Source organism: Herpailurus yagouaroundi, unplaced genomic scaffold, assembly GCF_014898765.1.
Source record: "Herpailurus yagouaroundi ecotype Mexico unplaced genomic scaffold, PumYag 28, whole genome shotgun sequence".
In the NCBI taxonomy this organism is placed as follows: Eukaryota; Metazoa; Chordata; class Mammalia; order Carnivora; family Felidae; genus Herpailurus; species Herpailurus yagouaroundi.
Window position 1 is genome coordinate 58,323,174 of NW_024412376.1, and position 18,367 is coordinate 58,341,540.

Genomic DNA, 18,367 nt, shown 5'->3' on the forward strand with positions numbered 1-18,367 from the left:
TCTCATTTGTTTAAATTTTATTTTATTTTATTTAACTTTATTGTTAAAATTCTCATGTGTTTAAATTTTCTCATTTGTAAAACTGGGGATCTCATAGGGTTATCAAGAAAACCAAATAAGTTAATTGAAATAAAACACCCAAAGTGCCTGGCATATAGTAAGCACTATGAAAGTGTTTGCTGTTCTTATCACCATCATCTTCACTATTACTTGCCAAGCTCTGTTGAGTACCAGATTGTAAGGATACAAAGATGAATAACAAACTTGCTCACCATCCAGTGGGGGTTACAGAGCTTGATGCACAACAGAATAAGTATTTACATGGATTTAAAATAACTTAAAGTTAATAATTTGATCTTTGTGGTCCTAAATTTTGTGAAAAATCACTATGTAATAGTATTTGTTAGAAATTATTACTATCATATAAATTATGTTTTTTTTATTTTTTTCAATGTTTATTTTTGAGAGAGAGAAGAGCACGAGTGGAGACTATCCTATAAATTGTCATGCGTAAGTGGTTTAGGCATCAAGTTATGCAGAAGGTGTTTTCTGAAAAGGTTTTATATAAACTGAATGTTGGCTAACTTTATAAATGGGATCACTGTATCATTTTAATCTCAGTATTACTCAAAGGTTATTTCTCATCAGCACTAATGTGCATAATTTTACCTTTAATTAATTTGGCCTAGAAGACCGGCCACGTTGGTCATTTTGCCTCTCTTTGTTATATCATGTTGAGGAGCAGCAGTAATTTTAAGCTACAGAAGGTACTTTTTGCACAGTGATTTATTCTACATTATTATTACCAAAATATAGCAAAGATAAAACATTTGGGTTTGTCTGTCATAGAATCCATGATAGATACTCAGTCTTCTTCCTCATTGTCAGTGTTCTATATGGATGAAGCCACTGAGTTAGAATAAGGCATTTCCCTCTGAGTTCTATTATGGCAACAGCTATGTGTTGCTCTTGGCCCATAGTATTCAGTAAATATTTGTGGAATTGATTTGTGGGTGACATTATTTTTTGTTCTCTCCTATGTATTTATAACAGATTGCTTGCTCAAGATTTTAACAACTATTCATTCAAATGTAGGACACCTGAGGGGCTTACCAAGTTTTTACACCATGCAGCTCATTTGGAAAAACTTTAAAGCTGAAGTTATTTTAGAAGTGTTAATTTGTTGATTTATTTAAGCAGAAGTAAGGTCAAAGATAAAAACTAGTCCTGAATTAACAGAGTATTTTAATACTCAGAAATTTATTTGGTCTTTTAAAAAAATTGTTTTTAATGTTTTATTTTTGAGAGAGACAGAGACAGTGTGAACGGGGGAGGGACTGAGAGACCGGGAGACACAGAATCTGAAGCAGGCTCCAGGCTCCAAGCTGTCAGCACAGAGCCCAATGTGGGACTCAAACTTATGAACCATGATATCATGACCTGAGCTGAAGTCGGCCACTCAACCGACTGAGCCACCCAGGAACCCCTAAAATTATTTTTGAGACTACATTGTATCTACTTTTTTTATGTTATGTGTATGTTTGTTTGTTTGTTTGTTTGTTTATGGAAGAGAGAGAGAGAAAACGAGTGGGGGGAGGGGCAGAAAGAATCCCAAGCAGGCTCTACTCTGTCAGCACAGAGCCCAATGCGGTGCTTGAACTCACGAACCATGAGATCATGACCCGAGCTGAAATCAAGAGTCAGACACTGAACCAACTGAGGCACCCAGGTACCCCCATTGTACCTACTTCTAAATTGAGACTCTTGAACAAAATACCTTTGGCCAAAAGTAAAACAATGCTTATATGTTGGATTAAAAACAGAAAAGAAAAAAGACAGCCAGCACAATGCATAGGATAAACACAGCTATTAAAGCATAAAGGATATGAATGTATAAAATATAGCACATATACAACCAAAACATAAATACCAATCCTGAATATACTACACTGAAATGATGTTGGAGTGATTAACATTACCTTCAATTTCCAAGAACTGAATTCCTCTAAGAAGCACTGTATATGAATCCTAAAAATGCATACTCTAGCTAAGAATCACGATAGCTTATGAGATTTTACAGTACCAAATACTGTATCTGTTTAATGTGGATATATATTCATTTTAATGCCAAATAATACCTCAAGATAATAATATTGAAGACACTTGAGCGCTTTCTGAATATACGTGTGTGGGTTTTTTCCGCTTTTGGTGGTAAAATATACATAAAATTTAACATTTTAACATTTTTTTAGTTGTAATAAAATGCACATAAAATTTACCATCTTAGTCATTTTTAGGTGTACAGTTCAATAGTGTCCAGGGTATTCACATTGTTGTACAGCCAGTCTCCAGAATACATGTGTATTTTATAAAGTAAGGAGTCCTGTAAAATATAGTCTATTAATCACAGACCTTATTTTGCACATAAGATAATTTTGTTCAAAACATGAGCATATATCTCACTAAAAAGGATTCTTTTTTATTACATTTTTGAACAATTATATTAATGGCTTTGGTTGGGGGGATGTCTCTTGATTAATAGGAGTGAGCTGAGTCGACAGAAACTTCATACCCAAGAGCTGCTTTCTCAGCTGGAAATGGCAAATGAAAAGGTAGTTGAGGTAAGATAATGACTCTCCCGGGAAGTACTTTCTGCTGCAGCTTGATACACATGTTATAGAATTTTACCTGAGCCAACTCCAAATTAATTCTACTTGGAAATGACCATACAGATGTGAGTATTCCTTGTAGAGAAATCATCCATAACCCTAAAAGTCCACATTTTATAATGTAAATAAAAGCTTTGAAAGTCAGTGATTCATCATATGTAAATGACAAAAGGTAGAGCTCTTATTTCATTTTCACCGATATAACTTGTGCAGTGTTGCAGAAAATGTGTTAAGATCCCCTTCATTTCTAAGCATGTCTAAGATTATATTTGTTAGCCCATTCCTCTTATTTTGTTTTAATCCAGCACAAAAGATATGTAGTAATTACTTTTGCCTACTGGAATACATTAAAATACTCCTTTAGATTAATGCTTTATTTTTTTTTTAATGTTTGTTTATTTTAGAGAGACAGAGCACAAACAGAGGAAGGGCAGAGAGAGAAGGAGACACAGAATCCAAAGCAGCCTCCAGGTTCTGAGCTGTCAGCACAGAGCCCAGTGCAGGGGTAGAACTCACGAGCTGTGAGATCATGACCTGAGCTGAAGTCAGCCGCTTAACCAACTAAGCCACCCAGCCACTCCTAGATTAATTAATGCTTTAGAGCTAAATGCAGCAAAAGTTCACCATTTTTCTCTTTGAATCTTTAAAAAAAAAAGTTAACAATTCTAGATTATGATTAGAGCTTTCTAGAACTCTAGTTCTTCATTTGATGTTCTAATGTCAAATGTATTTGTTGGAATTTCATCAATAGGCTATTATGGTCCGCTGTATTTTTGTGGCCATCTATAAAAGTCACAGTGAAATAATTACTCTCAAGTTTCAAAGCATTATAAATTGATATGAGCCATTTAGGAAACAAACAATAGCCATTAAAATACTTACTGTAGTTTTTGGGGCACCTGGGTGGCTCGGTCGGTTAAGCGTCCTACTTCAGCTCAGGTCATGATCTCACGGTCCGTGAGTTCGAGCCCTGTGTCGGGCTCTGTGCTGACCGCTCAGAGCCTGGAGCCTTTTTCAGATTCTGTGTCTCCCTCTCTCTCTGCCCCTCCCCTGTTCATGCTCTGTCTCTCTCTGTCTCAAAAATAAATAAACGTTAAAAAAAAATACTGTAGTTTTTTACTTCCAGGAATCTGTACTTAAGGAAATAATTTAAAATATGAAAAAAATAAATGCAGATATTCAACACAATAATGTTAATAATATTAGAAGATCAAAAGCAACCAAAATGATCAGTTAAAAAAGAACAGTTGCATGTATTATGATTTACCTAATCTAGACTGTGCCTTAACCATGGAAAATGTATGGTTAAGCATGGAAAAATGCATATTATATGTAGTCTGATGATAACCTATGAAAATGATTATTAGAGATGATGGGATTTTTTCCCCCAAGTTTTTTCTAGTGTTAATGATGTACCTTTTAAATTTAAGAGTATATATTTAAATATCTTGGTAAATTGAAACAGCCAATATGGTTCTCTTCATAAAATTTCATTTTGCTTTTGGGCACAATAAAATATATAATAAGCTCATTTTAGCAATATATTGTTATTTCAGCACTTTTTATTACTAGACATGACATTCACTGTTATCACTTATATGTTAGGGTCTGGGAACGATGTAGTTCTTCATAGAAAATGTGTTTTTCTTACTATTCCTGATTAGACTGGTATTACTCTCTCAATTTAGGTGCCAGAAAACTACATAACAATTCTAGTTGTACAAAACTTTTCTTTTTTCAGGCTAGTAGGTATGGAGAGCACTAGTACATTTTTTTAATTGATAATTTCTTTGAACTCGTCTGCCTGACAGCATATTATGACAGATTTATATTCATGATGTCCGTATAGTTTCCTGAGGCAGCTCTAACAAATATTACAAACTTGATGGTTTAAACAACAGAAATGTATTGTCTCACAATTCTGAAGGCCAGAAGTACAAAATCAAGAAGTCAACAGGATGGGTTCCCTCTGAGGGTTCTGAGGAAGAATCTTCCATGCTTCTCTCTTACCTTCTGGTGGCTTCCAGAATTGCTTGGCTTGTACATGGTGTTCTCCTTGTGTCTTCCTGCAGTCTTCCCCTTGTACATGTCCATGTACAAATTTTCCCTTTTTATGAAGATACTAGGCATATTGGATTAGGATCCACCCTAAAAACCTTAAAACCTTACTTTAATCATCAGCAAAGACCCTATTTCTTTTTTTTTTTTTTAATTTATTTTGAGAGAGAGTCCATACATGAGCAGGGGAGGGGAGAGGGGAGGGGAGAGGAAGGGGAAAGGCAGGGGAGAGGGAGAGGAGAAGGAGAGGAGAGGAGATCACCAAGCAAGCTCCATGCTCAACATGGAGTTTTACATGGGACTCAATCTCAAAACCGTGAGATCATGACCTGAGCCAAAATCAAGAGTTGGGCACTTAACCAACTGAGCCACCCATTCCTTGAATTTTAAGTGAACTTTAAGAATGGCAATGTCTCAGGGCATCTGGGTGGCTCAGTTGGTTAAACGTTGGATTTTGGCTCAGGTCATGATCTCACAGTTCATGAGTTTGAGCCCTGCATCAAGCTCTGTGGTGACAGCTCAGAGTCTGGAGCCTGCTTGGGATTCTGTGTCTGCCTCTCTCTCTGCCTCTCCCCTGCTCGAACTCTCTCTCTCTCTTTCTCTCTCTCCCTCTCTCTCTCTCTCAAAAATAAATAAACATTTAAAAAAAGTAAAAGAATGGCAATGTCGCAGTGTCTCTAGAAGCTTGCTGTAGCATAGTAGTTACTTTTTACTTTGAGAGAGACAGTATGAATGGGGGAAGGGCAGAGAGTGGGGGGAGAGAGAGAATCCCAAGCAGGTTCTGCACTGTCAGCGCAGAGCCCAATAAGGGCTTGAACCCATGAAACTGCGAGATCATGACCTGAGCCCAAATGGAGTCAGATGCTTAACTGACTGAGCCACCCAGGTGCCCCTGTAGCACAGTAGTTCTAAATGCACCAGCAAACAGCATCAACACCAACTAAGAACTTGGTAGGAGTACATATTCTCACAACTCATCCCATCCTACTGAAGTTTTAGTTGTGAGGCCCAACAGCCTGTGTTTTCAAACTCCAGGTGATTCTGAAGCAGTGATCTAGCTTCTCAAGGGTAATGTCATTATTGAAAGTCTTGTTCTTAACCTCTGATTCACTTTCTTTGTTCTTTTCCCCCTCTACATGTTACCAATTTAGTCAAAGTATAATTTTAAAAACTATTAATGTGGGGGCGCCTGGGTGGCGCAGTCGGTTGGGTGTCCGACTTCAGCCAGGTCACGATCTCGCGGTCCCTGAGTTCGAGCCCCGCGTCGGGCTCTGGGCTGATGGCTCAGAGCCTGGAGCCTGTTTCCGATTCTGTGTCTCCCTCTCTCTCTGCCCCTCGCCCGTTCATGCTCTCTCTGTGTCCCAAAAATAAATAAACGTTGAAAAAAAAAAAAAACTATTAATGTGGAGATCTCTCTTTGCATTTTATAAGGGGTAAAATGATATTCAGATTTTTATCCAAATCAGCCAGGAGAAGGTCAAACTTTCACTCTTCACAGATGGCATGATACTTTATATGGAAAACCCAAAAGATTCCACCAAAAAACTGCTAGAATTGATTCATTAATTCAGCAAAGTTGCAGGATATAAAATCAACTCACAGAAATCGGTTGCATTCCTATACACCAACAATGAAGCGACAGAAAGAGAGATCAAGGAATCGATCCGATTTACAGTTGCACCAAAAACCATAAAATACCTAGGAATAAATCTAACCAAAGAGGTGAAAAATCTATACACTGAAAACTATGGAAAGCTTATGAAAGAAATTGAGGAAGATACAAAAAAATGGAAGAAGATTCCATGCTCCTGGATAGGAAGAACAAATATTTTTAAAATGTCGATACTACCCAAAGCAATCTACATATTCAATGCAATCCCTATCAAAATAACACCAGCATTCTTCACAGAGCTAGAACAAACAATCCTAAAATTTGTATGCAACCAGAAAAGACCCTGAATAGCCAAAGCAATCTTGAAAAAGAAAACCAAAGTAGGAGGCATCACAATCCCAGACTTCAAGCTATACTACAAAGCTGTAATCATCAAGGTACTGGCACAAGAACAGACACTCAGATCAATGGAATAGAATAGACAACCCAGAAATGGACCCACAAACATATGGCCAACTAATCTTCAACAAAGCGGGAAAGGATATCCAATAGAATAAAGACAGTCTGTTCAGCAACTAGTGCTGGGAAAACTGGACAGCAATATGCAGAAGAATGAACCTGGACCACTTTATTACACCATACACAAAAATAAACTCAAAATGGATGAAAGACCTCAATGTAAGACAGGAAGCCATCAAAATCGAGGAGAAAGCAGGCAAAAACCTCTTTGATCTTGTCCACAGCAACTTCTTATTCAACATGTCTCTGGAGGCAAGGGAAACAAAAGCAAAAATGAACTACTGGGACCTTATCAAAATAAAAAGCTTCTGCACAGCAAAGGAAACAATCAGCAAAACTAAAAGGCAACCAACAGAATGGGAGAAGATATTTGCAAATGACATATCAGAGAAAGGGTTAGTATCCAAAATCCATAAAGAACTTATCAAACTCAACACCCAAAAAACAAATAATCCAATGAAGAAATGGGCAAAAGACACGAATAGACACTTCTCCAAAGAAGACATCCAGATGGCCAACTGACACATGAAAAAGTGCTCAACATCACTCATCATCAGGGAAATACAAATCAAAACCACAATGAGATGCCACCTTATACCTGTCAGAATGGCTAACATCAACAACTCAGGCAACAACAGATGTTGGCGAGGATGAGGAGAAAGAGGATCTCTTTTTCATTGTTGGTGGGAATGCAAGCTGGTGTAGCCACTCTGGAAAACAGTATGGAGGGTCCTCAAAATAAAAATAGAACTACCCTTCAACCCAGCAATTGCACTATTAGGCATTTATCCAAGGGATACAGGGATGCTGTTTCGAAGGAACACATGCACCCCCATGTTTATAGCAGCACTATCAACAATAGCCAAAGTATGGAAAGAGCCCAAATGTCCATCTATGGATGAATGGATAAAGAAGAAGTGGTATATGTATACAATGGAGTATTGCTCGGCAATGAAAAAGAATGAACTCGTGCCATTTGCAACTATGTGGATGGAACTGGAGGGTGTTATGCTAAGTGAAGTTAGTCAGAAGAAGACAAAAATCATATGATTTCACTCATATGAGGACTTTAAGAGACAAAACAGATGAACATAAGGGAAGGGAAACAAAAATAATATGAAAACGGGGATAAAACAGAAGAGACTCATAAATATGGGGAACAGACTGAGGGTTACTAGAGGGGGTGTGGGAGGGGGGATGGGCTAAATGGGTAAGGGGCACTTAGGAATCTACTCCTGAAATCATTGTTGCACTATATGCTAAGTAACTTGGATATAAATTTTAAAAAATAAAAAATGATATTCAGATTTTGTATTGATAATTCCACAAAACCTTTCAATGTCACATACGGATTTTTAACTTGTTTACTTTATATTTACCCTTAACAGAATGAAAAACTAATTCTAGAGCATCAAGAAAAAGCCAACAGACTTCAAAGGCGTCTAAGTCAGGCAGAACAGAGGGCGGCTTCAGCTTCCCAGCAGGTAGGGAGCTTCCTCATTATCCCTGGTTAGTAAATAGTCTGAGTAGATCAAAGATAAGTAAAGTTCCTCAAAAGGTCCCAGAGAACTAGTAGTTTTATTTTTACTTGATTACACTGTTTAAAATTAGTCTTTTTAATGTTTGAGATTGAAATAATAAACTTTAAAAACAGAAATAAACATGGTCTCCTAAACTGACACCAAAATCTAGACCTCTGCTGCCAGATTGGTAGCCACTAGGCCTAAGCAGCTGTTTTAATTTAAATTAATTATTAAAATTTAAAAAATTACAATTTGAAAACCTTATTAACACTGGCTGGATTTCAGATGCTCCTATGTAACTATGGTTCTCATAGTGGACAGCATAAATAGAACTCAATGATCACAAAAAGTTCTCTTGGACAGCACTGTTCTAGAATTTTGTTCTAAGCATGTATCACTGACAGATTTGTAAGTAGAAAACATCACTTTGAGTGTAATGCTTCAAACTGCAGTAACTTTGTTTTTATTGTAGTTTTAAATGGAAAATTTTACTTGGCCTATAGGTTACCTTCATTTAATGTGCATTTGTATATAACCATATAAATCTAAAATACTGTCTGAAAGTTATCCATTGGGAAATAGACTAGAAATGCAGAACATCAATAAAATACAAAGGGGTAATTACTCATAATTTATGCACATCATATAAAGGAAATGCACCATTTGTTCTAAAGTAGGAGCAATAGTACCTCCTATTAGGAACAATGTGAGATCATTTAGTGATTATAAAGATAGGCTGGAAACCGTTTAGATAGATAGATGGATAGATATAGATAGGCAGAGAAACCAAGTTACTACCTTATTAATTACATTTTTTTATAAAAACTGTTTCAATCAGGGGTGCCTGGGTGGCTCAGTCAGTTAAGCATCCGACTTCAGCTCAGGTTTGATCTCATGGTTTGTGAGTTCGAGCCCCACATTGGGCTCTGTGCTGACAGCTCGGAGCCTGAAGCCTGCTTCGGATTCTGTGTCTCCCTGTCTCTGTTCCTCCCCGACTCTCTCTCTCTCTCTCTCTCTCTCTCTCTCTCAAAAATAAAGATTAAAAAAATTTTTTTTAAACTGTTTCAATCAAAATTAATATTATGTACAGATATTACAGCATTTCATAATAGTAAAGCAGCTCTAAATACTCATTGAATTCAGTTTATGTATGTGATATTTGTAGATTTTTTTTTTAATCTACTTCTGATTTGAACATGGCATGGCATTTAAGAAAATGCAGAAATTTGCCCTTCTGTTCTCCTCCCTCTCGAAAGTAATTAGAGGAGCGCCTGGGTGGCTCAGTCAGTTAAGCGTCTGACTTCGGCTCAGGTCATGATCTCACAGTTCGTGAGTTCGAGCCCCGCGTCGGGCTCTGTGCTGACAGCTCAGAGCCTGGAGCCTGCTTCACATTCTGTGTCTCCCTCTCTCTCTGCCCCTTCCCTGCTTATGCTCTGTCTCTCTCTGTCTCAAAAATAAATAAACATTAAAAAAAAAAAAGTAATTAGAGCTTTACCAAATAAACTTATGAACTTACGAATGAATGTAGTAAGTTATTAATCATTCAAGAAACCATTGTTTTGGGTGTCCTGGGCAGTAACTTAAGAGTGGATGTTTTAGTGTCAGGCAAATAGCCTGGTGCCATTAAGTAGCCATGTGATTTGGGACAATTTCAACTTTTCTAAGCCTCAGTTTCTTCATGTTTGATGTAGTGTAATAACACCTCCCTTACAGAGTTATTGAAAGATCAAAAAGATTAACACATATAAACACTTAGTATAATCATTAAGTGGTAAGTATTTAGTTATATAAGAAATTAAATTTCTATATCACAGTCCTTAAATCTTCAAGTTTACCTTTTTTAAAGAATATGGTAAAGAAAATGCCTACTTAAAATTAACTACCTTAAGTTCTATAGTAAAAAGAGTACAGTTACAGAACCTTAACTGGATAATCCAGTTTGGCAGCTAGTTTAGTCTCCCTCCTGACAGAATTAAACCCAAACAGTACAACATTGATTTTTCTTCTGTGATTTAAACTCTCTAATGACAGACATTTCACCATTCTCTTTATGAGATTTTTTTTAATGTTATGTCAGTAACCACTTTACAGTTTTTTTCCTTAAGCTTTTCTCCTTCCATCCCATTTTCATTTGGAGATGAAAAGTAATCATTGAGCATTCTCCCCATCCACAGAAAGGAATTTATACCCTTGAATTAATTTTTGTTCTGTTTTACATGAGTTCAAGTTATAAACTTCCTTTCTTTAGACATATTCGGCTTTTTAAATCTTTATCTTTGCTTTCTCTGGATTCTAATTTTCCCAGTTTCCCCTAAAAACTGGAAACTGCAATTAGAAAGACTACCCTGCTAAGGGCCTGATATTTAATGAAAGAAAGGAGTTGAAGAATTACTATTTCCTCTACTGTGTACATCATACTTACCAGTGCAGCCCAACGTCATGCACAAGCCCTGCATTGTACTGAACCCTCCATGTTCTAAATGTGCTATTCTGATGAACTTTTTCTGTACATTCTTCATCCATCTTTGGACTGTGGTTATATGTTCTAAATGTATCAGTCTAAACTAATGAAAGCCCTACTGTGTTCTCTTGACCATAAAATCAGCGTGGTGAAGCCTTTCTAAGCAAGAACACAAAACCTAAAAACTATGAAAAGAAATTAATAAATGTGAACCATGTAAAATTTCAAATATCTGCATTTTAAAAAGCCATAGTCAATGAAAAATTGAGAAAAATATCTGCAATACATGTGACAAAAGCAGTATCTTTTATATAAAGAGTGACTAAGTCAACAAAAAGTGCAATGTACAACAAAGAAAACATATTTGCAGAAAAGGGAAGACAGATGGCTTTTAAACATCTAAAAAGATACTCATCCTCATTCATAAGACAAATACAGGATTAAACCATAATTGCATACCATTTTTCACCATTTCATGATCATGTCAGATCATGAAGTTTGTTAATACATTAAGCTGGCACTTCTGTACATCACTGATATAAATGTGTATTGGTGCAGTCTCTTTGGAGCCCAGTTTGGCAGTATCTCTCAAAAATTGTAAAGTATATATAACCTTTGACCCAGTCGTTCTATGAGTTTATTCTGCCCGTGGTGTACTTGCACCTTGGCAAGTCTGCAAGGAAACATGTAAAAATAGTAATTGCAACATTGCCTATAATTTTAATAGAGTCAAAGCCATCTAAATGCCCATCAATAGAAAGCCAGTTAAATTATGGAGTATCCATACCAGGAAAAGTTTGCCACTGTTAAGAAGAATAAAGTAGATCTCACACGGAGCTATTTGTAAGGTAGATCATTCAGAAGGAAAAAAAAAAGATAAAACGTATATATAGCCCTTTATCATTTTTTTAAATAAAAAGGCATGAGGAAATACATCCATCTATTCTCATTTAGAATGTATTTCTAGGGGCGCCTGGGTGGCGCAGTCGGTTAAGCGTCCGACTTCAGCCAGGTCACGATCTCGCGGTCCGGGAGTTCGAGCCCCGCCTCAGGCTCTGGGCTGATGGCTCAGAGCCTGGAGCCTGTTTCCGATTCTGTGTCTCCCTCTCTCTCTCTCTGCCCCTCGCCCGTTCATGCTCTGTCTCTCTCTGTCCCAAAAATAAATAAACGTGGGGGGGAAAAGAAAAAAAAGAATGTATTTCTGGAAATAGAAAACGGAAGTAGTGGTTGTATCTGGTAAGAGGGCTGTAGAATGAAGGACAGCAGTAAGAAGACTTTTTTATGATGTATATACTCTTTTGTACTGTTAGATGTCTTTCCAGGTGTGTATAATGTCAACTCCAGTTGATATTTAAAGACTATTTTCCTATTAGACCTTTCTTACTATGATTTATCATCCTCTCATTACCAACCTTGTATTGTGCTGGCTCACACTTAGTTTGTATTTTACCCACTTTTCTAATTAGCTTTTACGTAGATATTTTTCATTCATCTGTGAAATATGTTTTGGAATTCTAAGTACTGTATATCATTCTGAGCTATGGAATGCTGTATTTGACATGCATATCTCTAGTGCAATACAGGTATTTTAAAGACTCAAGAGTAAAATAGAAAGGAACACAAAAAATGACCTCTTCCAGGACCCCTTCCAGTCAGATTATTTGCAATAATTGTAAGTTGTGATGCATTATACTTTGTATTAGTGTAAGATTTTCCATAGAAAAAGTAACTACTTACTGATTGTCTATTTTAATTGCAGCTCAGTGTGATTACAGTGCAGAGAAGAAAAGCAGCCTCCATGATGAATCTGGAAAATATTTAAAAATATTCATAGTTCACTCTCAGAACTTTAGAATTGGGAAAACTGTTCGACTAGAAGTGTATTGAAATGGTAAAAACCCATAGAGAATGGTTAAGGCTTGTGTCGTTTTGCAGAAGCATTTTCCATTCTGTTTTGAGGGCTATGGAAAACAGAACAATGACAGCTTCCTGTAAGTAAAGAAAATATAACCGTATATTGAGCTTCAGTGGAGAATAAAGCCAGCTGAGAAGAATTCATTGCCTTCATCAACGTGTCTATTTTTTAATTCTCCCTTCCTTCCTTTGGAAAAGCATAATAATTTTTAAGCTATACTAATCATGAGAAAGACAATGCTAGAATTTTAATATTTCAGGTTCCATGATTTGAGAATTTTACACCTAATTGTTACTCACTCACTTTTTAAGTTCCCAAGTATCCATTTTATTATAAACTCACAAATGTAATAAATTATGCACTTTCTAAAATGATGCAGTCATGTATTTTAATGTATAATTGTAGTGATTCATTTTTAATTTACACGATTTCCAGTTTTTATCAAATATTTATATTTAAGAATTTGGGAGGTTTTGTTTTTGTTTTGCTATTACTCAAAGCAGTACTAACAATAAATTCTGAGAATGCATGGGCATTGAATATTGCAGTATAGTTGATTTTCATAGGTCTAGTTGATTTTCATAGGTCCATGTAGTTACCTATTCTCTGCTTCTGGTTTGAATTTGGTACACCCTGCTTTCTGGTGATTACAGCACATGAGTTTGCATCTGGTTAACAAGTTAGGAAACTGCTGCAGTAGTCCAGATAAAGGATAATGAATTGAGTTTGAAGTGACATGAAAACATTCATGTGTAAATATTCACCCAGGCAGTCAGAAGCTTAGGACTGGCTCTAACAAACAGATAGAAATGGGGTCTTTGGCATGGTGCTGAGAATTGAAGCACCATGGGGTGTAGGAGCTTGCCTTGGGACTTTATGGGATGTGGCTACCTCTTTCCGTCCATTTCTTTTGCTCTAGCTCTGATGGTGGCCTTCTTTTACTTCTGTCAACACATCATCCTTCCTCCCCACAGGATTTCTGTGTATACTTTGCCATCTGCACATTCTTCAGATCACTGCTCAAATATCCCTGCCTCAGAGCCTTCCAGCCTCCAGACTAGATTAGGTCCCCTTGTACTTCTCGTAATAGTGTGCTGTATTTTTGATTCATAGCACTTGGGAAAGTTTGTAATTAACTTTTTGAAATTTTTTAATATCCACTCCAACAGTCCACAAACTCCTTGAGAGCAGGATTCATGTCTGCTCCCCTTCATTGTACTCTTAGTACTCAGCATAGTAGTTTCTGGCACACGTAGGGTATTCAATAACTGTTCAAATTCTGAAAAATAATTTTTAAGGACAGGACCTTAGAAGATATCTTCATTTGTTGAATGAGCTCAGGGAGAGGAGTCATTGAAGGAGACTAAATAGGAACAATGAGAGGGCTATAACCAAGAGAATCCAGTATGATTCTCTAAAGAAAACTAAAGGAGGGCCAGGACTAAAGGAGGGGACAAGTGGTTGCTAGTGTCAAATTCGGTGGCGATATGAAATAGTACAAGTATGATAGTTAAATGATAATTAGGCACTTAGCTTATTTTCATTTTCTAGGAATTTTTCATTTGATTCTCTAATGTGAATTCCTTCCTATGTCACTCACAGAGTAATTTCCATGTTAAGAGTTATGTTCATATTCATGTTTATAGAATATAAAATTTATTCTTAAAAACTTTTAATTAAAGAAGATGTTAGAATTATACAAGAAAGATGAGACTGTAGGAGGAAGCACTTCAGAAATGAACATTATAGACAAATGGAATCTGATGATCATCCTTTCTCAAAAAGAAAATCGAACTTCCCAGACTCATTTCCTCAAGGTAATCTTTCAGTGTAAGCACTTTCTCCAAACTTTGGCCATGGGCACCTACTCTTTACCTTTTAAAATCGATAACCGTCTCTCCAGTTGGATCTCCTTGAATACTTAGATATTCTCCAAGTAAAGGATAGGCTACTAGTCAGACAATAGGCCTTTCTTACCTCTGCTGAATTCGAACAGACTTAAGCTAGGTTTACCAACAGAACTGAACATGCGTGGTTATTTTTCTTTCAGAAAAGTTTGTTAGCTAATGATTTCAATGTAAAAATGTAGTGGAATTTTTGACATTTCTCATATTGGTCAGTCAGTCTTGCCTTCATTTACAGAGACATTATCATTTTTCTGTGAACTGTATTTTAGGCGATAGGGGAAATGAATAGGAAAGAGTGAAAAGAAATGATGTAAATCTGAAATTAAGGACAACACAGCTAGTTCATTTTATTTATTCATATTTCTTTATTTGTGTCTCCCTGAAGAAGAAAAGAGATATGATTACCTCTTCTTCCTTTTGTATACAAATATGCAAATTGGGGCAGCCAACAATCTTCTAATTTCTCCTCTGGTATGAGCACTGTAACTACCCCAAATATGGGAGAACATTAGCAACAATTCAGCCATTCGTTTATTCAGCAAATATGAATATTTCATAGCTACACAGTCTGCCAAGCCAACTCGCAGACAAATCAAGGAAGAATGAAAAAATACTTTAAACATTTTAGTATAAATTCTGTTCTTTAACCATAATGTATTTCATCAGTTTTTCCAGAATAGCAAATCTGTAATGGGCTTTTTTACAAACATTTTAATCAAAAATAATGATTAGTTTTCTTAGTTTATTTAAAAATGTATATATACATATAGATATGTGCACAGTGAGGGGACAGACACTGAAATACCCCACTGTGATGTATGAAATCTGTCCCTCACCAGCCCTTAAAACATGTACAAATATGTGCCTTTCGAGCAGTGTTAACATTCTTAGTATTTATATAGAAACTAAACAAATATATATATACTTAAAAAAAAACATAGGATGGGAAGGCATCTTTAAGGTATTTTTTTTACAACACTGGCACCCACCCAGCTACCGAGAAAACAATCTACACTGAGTAAGTGGTTTTGTAGCCCAAGGGTTCACCACAAAACATGCACATATGCCCCACATTCCAGTAGACACCCCCATGTACTAGCTCTAACACCACTCTCATTTCTTCCATTCAAGTATATTGGAATGTAAGCATGTGAGAATAACATTATGGAGCTGTGTATTTTCTCTAGTTTCTTTCTAAATATACATTCTTAAAGTTCACTGCTTTATTTTTAGAGAACAGATTAGTGCTGTTACCCTGCACCTCTGTCTAAATGCACTGGGGCTGGAGGGGGTGGGGGTACTCTCCCTTGAGATGGGCCAGTCTACTTTCCAACAGTCTGACCATTAGTCTGACCTTCCTTACCTTACCTTAATGTGCCTTCCTGCCTTAGTTCTACTTTGTGCAACAGAGTAAGTCTAAACCATCTTACAAGTGGCAGGTCTTCAGCCTTTTGAAAATAATCTTCATGTTCTGCCTGCACGTAAGTAAACATCCCCATTTCCTCAGAGGAGTTGGTTTTGAGTCCTTTTGCCAGCCACCCACTGGTCTCTGAAAGTGCTCTGATTTTCACATATGCTTCTTCATTCAGTAAATATTTATTGAGCACCTACTTTTTACACTAGGCATGCTTGGGATTTATCAGTCTTATGCCCAGAACCAAAAATTACATTCAAGGTGTAAAAAAACTACTCCCTTGTTCTGAATCATGACTGAGAGGTGGGAGAAGCCTAAGTGATACCTACCTAAGTGTGGGGGAAAAACATGTATTAGAACCTCCAGGGGATGGATGTGGTTCAAACCACATGCCCTTCCCCTTTTCCCAACCCCCAAAATAGTCTGACATGGTCTCTTATGGAAACATGCTTTGAGAGTTATTATAGTGATTCTTGGATATGTACCTGTAATTTCTCATTAGTATTTAGAATGAGAAAAAAATTATTCTACAATGTGTACTTCCATTAATGCCACTTAAAATCACGTTAGCTTTTTTGGAATTTGAATTTCAGTGTTGGAAATGTTGAGCATATTGTTAACTAAAATCTTCACGTCTTTTCCAAAGGTTTCGTTGCTGAGCTAAATCTTTGCTCCAGAAGCCAGACTGGTCGTTCATCCCTTTTAAATTTTATTATGTCATGACAGTGTGCTGAGGTCATTTTAGCTCCAATTCTGTCATCCAGTTTGTTACCTGTAAGCATAGGGACCATGTCTGCTTTATTTTTAGTGCTATGTTTCTTGCACCCATGACAACTTTTTATTTACGATGATGCCATCTATAGGTTTGGTAAACATACCACCCATATTTTCATGAAAATCATGAAAAAAAAAAAAGAACTAGACAGATGTGAGTGCAGTTGTCTCTTAGAACACACCAGCTCTCAGCTCCCATAATGTATAATTAATCGGGATCATGGGGCCTGGTTATTCAGCCCATTTTTAATCTGGCCTGTTTGCTGCTTCTTCACCATCACAAAAACATCAAGAAATACCCACTCTTCTGTCCAGAGAAAGTTTGTTTATACTACAACTGTCATACTTCCCAGACCTCATCCAGTAATCCTATCCAAGAAGAAAATTTATTCCGATAGATTTCTTTTTAGTAAATCCATGTAGCTGCCTAGTAATCACTATTTTTTTAATGTTCATTTAAAACCCTTGAAGCCTTTAATATGGCATCATGGAATTTTTCGTTCAATATTTTCATCCTATTTTCAAAGAATAAAATCAGAGCAAAATATGTATACAAAATCTGTTCGCACTTAGATTTGTAAATATTAAAAATGTGATACTAGTACCTCCTTTCATATAAACGGTAGGGGGATAAAAGAGAATGAGAAAAGTTTTGTTTCTACAAATAACCGAAAGAATACATTGGGGAATCTTTCCCTGGATCTACAATAATCATGATCTGTATGAATAATGTCTATTTATTGAGCACCTATCATATGTAAGACATTGTGCTGGCATTTTGCATTTATTACCTTATATAATTCAACAGACTTGCTAGTTAGGTATTACTCCCTTTCCAAAGGTATCATAAAAGTTAAGTAACTTGCTTCAACTAGTCCTAAGTACTCAGAGTGAGTAAATGCCTTTCAAACATCACGTTTTAAAATATCATGCTTGTTTTGACACAGGAAATCATACAGTATGACATCAACCACTTTACAATTGCTAAACAATTTAATATATTTAAGCCTTTTTGGTAGATATACTTTTTTTGGTGAAATGGTTATCACCCATTAAAGAAAAATGAAAACCTTCAAAAGAGGTAGCTAGCCCACTAATTATATAACTTCCCTTGCTTAGGTCTCTATCTATTTTCCACCAAAGTTACTGGACTTTTTTTAGCCAGTTTCAAGTTTTGAAAAAATTACAAAATCCCACCAGATATGAAGGTGCTTTTCCTAAGAAATTTTCTATGTAATGCACGTAATCTGACAATCTTTTGAAGGTTTCCAGATGTAATGAGTGGTAACAATTTCACCCCCAAAAAAGTGTCATGTCTACCAAGTTGCTACCAAAAAATCTTAAATTGTTTAGCAGTTATAAAGTGATTGATACAGTCTTGCATGCCTTCCTGTGTCAAAACAAGAGCATGGGATTTTAAGTTTATTTGAGAGAGATACAGTGTGTGTGGGAGGGGCAAAGAGCAGGGAGAGAATTCCAAGTAGGGGGCATACAGCCAGATGAGGGGCTCAAACT

The 18,367-nt window shown here is 36.4% G+C and overlaps 1 protein-coding gene across 2 annotated transcripts in view; it reads left to right on the top strand.

Annotated features, from left to right (window-relative positions):
* Positions 1-13,131, top strand: part of SCLT1 (sodium channel and clathrin linker 1) — a 231,976-nt gene extending 218,845 nt beyond the window's left edge. Inside the window, exons 19-21 of one of the 2 annotated variants that reach the window (XM_040474102.1) lie at positions 2,543-2,621; positions 8,247-8,342; positions 12,602-13,131. In XM_040474102.1, the coding sequence (XP_040330036.1) occupies positions 2,543-2,621; positions 8,247-8,342; positions 12,602-12,664 (238 nt within the window). In that variant the 3' untranslated portion in view covers positions 12,665-13,131. Of the gene's footprint in view, positions 1-2,542; positions 2,622-8,246; positions 8,343-12,601 lie in introns of those variants that run through there. The other variant, XR_005789878.1, reaches the window with a different exon arrangement.
* The last annotated feature ends 5,236 nt before the right edge of the window (positions 13,132-18,367 follow it).